The sequence below is a fragment of the Fukomys damarensis genome, unplaced genomic scaffold (genome assembly GCF_012274545.1).
Source record: "Fukomys damarensis isolate Sample0158 unplaced genomic scaffold, DMR_v1.0_HiC HiC_scaffold_11, whole genome shotgun sequence".
Classification (NCBI taxonomy): Eukaryota; Metazoa; Chordata; class Mammalia; order Rodentia; family Bathyergidae; genus Fukomys; species Fukomys damarensis.
The window spans coordinates 23,475,854-23,478,063 of record NW_022900923.1 but is presented as its reverse complement, the minus strand read 5'-3'; the positions used below and the strand labels follow the sequence as shown (position 1 = coordinate 23,478,063).

General features: G+C 48.5%; 1 protein-coding gene across 1 annotated transcript in view; it reads right to left on the bottom strand.

Annotated features, from left to right (window-relative positions):
- Window positions 1-428, bottom strand: part of Ier5 (immediate early response 5) — a 3,251-nt gene extending 2,823 nt beyond the window's left edge. Inside the window, exon 1 of the mRNA XM_010630303.3 lies at window positions 3-428. Coding sequence (XP_010628605.1) covers window positions 3-173 — 171 coding nt within the window. The 5' untranslated portion in view covers window positions 174-428. The remainder of the gene's footprint in view (window positions 1-2) is intronic.
- Window positions 429-2,210: the final 1,782 nt, after the last annotated feature.

Here is a 2,210-nt window from a genome sequence, read left to right as displayed (position 1 = left end):
GCCAGGTAGAGGCCGGGGCACGGGTCACTCAGGTAGACCTGGCGGGCGCTGCGCAGTACCAGTGAGACCAGGAGGTTCTTGTGCAGCTTGATGCCGCCGCGCTGGACTCGCGAGTTATAGATCTTGCCGAGCGAGATGCTGACAATGCGGTGAGCCTCCAGCTTGAACTCCATCGTGCCTCCCTTTCGCCGGGCTGGCGCCGGGGTGACGCGGACGAGCACCGACTAACGTTCGGAGGCCCCAAAGGGAACGGGGTGGAGGGCGTAGACAAGTCCGCCGCTGGCGTGTATTCTAGACTGCAGAAGGCTCCGAAGAAAAACGACTCTGACGCGCGTTGCCCGCCCACTCTCTAACTCAGGACTAGCTAGCGCCCAGGCTCGAGTCCGGTCGCCAAACTGAGGGCAGTGCAGCCACCCCGCTCTTTATATAGGCGCCTTGAACGCCAATCACGAAGCGCCGCCAACCGTTCTGAGCTGACCGTCGCGCCCTCCTGCGCTGCGCGCAACCAATCAGAGGTCAAGGAGGGGCGTCCGGACCTGTTCGAAAGTTAGTCCCGCGGAGCAGCTGTTAAAGGGGGCAACGACCAGTACGGTTGGGATTTGGGGTCAAGGGCGCTCTTGGAGACGGTTGTTTGTATTTCAAGATTCTGGCTTGTCTGCTGCCTTGTCAGAACCAAAGCGAACGGAACCGTTTGAACTTTTTATTCGAGCATGGTGGTGGACTTTGCCCTGCAGTAAAGTCCTGATCCTTGCTTGGGCAAGCCCGCCCCGCCTCCATTTTCCAAGGCACGCACCTGAAACCCCAGACCAAAGCTGGCAGAAATGTAGATGGTGGCACTGCAACAGGGGATAGATACCCTGGAAAAACAAATAGTATTTCTACAAAGTATTTGGCAGATTTTAACTTTGGGTGGGCCCCCTTATCCTCTAGTCACACATACAGCATTTGTGACAATTCATACCACAAAGGAAAGGAAGGTTCTGGAAATTGTTTCTGGTTTCTTATCAAGGAAATGTGCCTGTACAAAGTTATTGATTTTTCACTTTGTTCTCTAGATTCTAGAACAAACCCAGTTACCATGCTGATTAAATAGAAGGTGTTACAACTGACTACTCTTGGGAAAATCCAGAGAGTTCTAAATATACACATAAGAGAAGTTCTGAGTTCCCACAATGATGTCACAATTTTCTTTTTGTGTGAAGGTAAAATCTAGGGGGATGTTGTTCTATAATTTTTCTGGTCAGTCAAGAATGTAGTTCTTCTGAAGATCACTATCAGTACATTTCCTAAGGGTGGACTCACCACAGGGGTGGACAGAATCATGAAATGGGGAGATGGAGAATCGGTTTAGTTGGTCCCTCCTCTGCTCCACCACAGACCTGCCTGATGATTCTGTGTAAATAACCTGTAGACGTTTTTAGTTTCTTTGACTCTGAAAGGGAGACATCACCTACACATGCATCTGTTTCATTATGCAGTAGATAAATGACACTCTCAGACACAGACTGAGTAATAAAATTAAGCATAGCTTTCTTGGAGCCCTGTGGAATAGCTGGCCTACAGCAGGTGACCCTGCACCAGGCGATACATTTACTTAGAAGAAATACTAGTGAAAGGTAGGCTTGGTCATGGCTAGTTCACAGGATCTCTCTAGGGAATGTGGTGGCTCCCTTATGTTACCTTTGTCAAACACTTATTGCCGGGCCAGGCGTGGTGGCGCACACCTGTAATCCCAGCACTCGAGGCTGAGGCAGGAGGATCACTGTGAGTTCGAGACCAGCCTGGGCTACATAGTGAGTTCCAGGTCAGTCTCAACTACATAGTGAGACCCTGTCCCAAAAAACCATTGCTGGTAACTGAGGCACAGGCTATAAGACCTAGAGTTCTTCCTCTCTAGGAATTTTCAGGCTACATAGAAAAGGAGATAAAATAATTACAAGAATAATTACAAAACTTAGCATCGTATGTTGAGTAATAACATGAGAAGTTTTTCTTCTGTTTTCTTTCTTTTGAGAGCTTTAGGTCACTATAAAACCCTGGTAAAGAACATATGCTTCCTGAGTTGGAGTCCTAGCCCCACTTCTTTCTTCTGGTGTGCCTTTTTCACTGAATACAGAAATAATAATAGTGCCTGTCTCTCAGAGTTTTTGTGAAGTCAGACATGCCAAACTCCTAGAACAGCACCTGGCATACCGTAAGCTATCAGTATA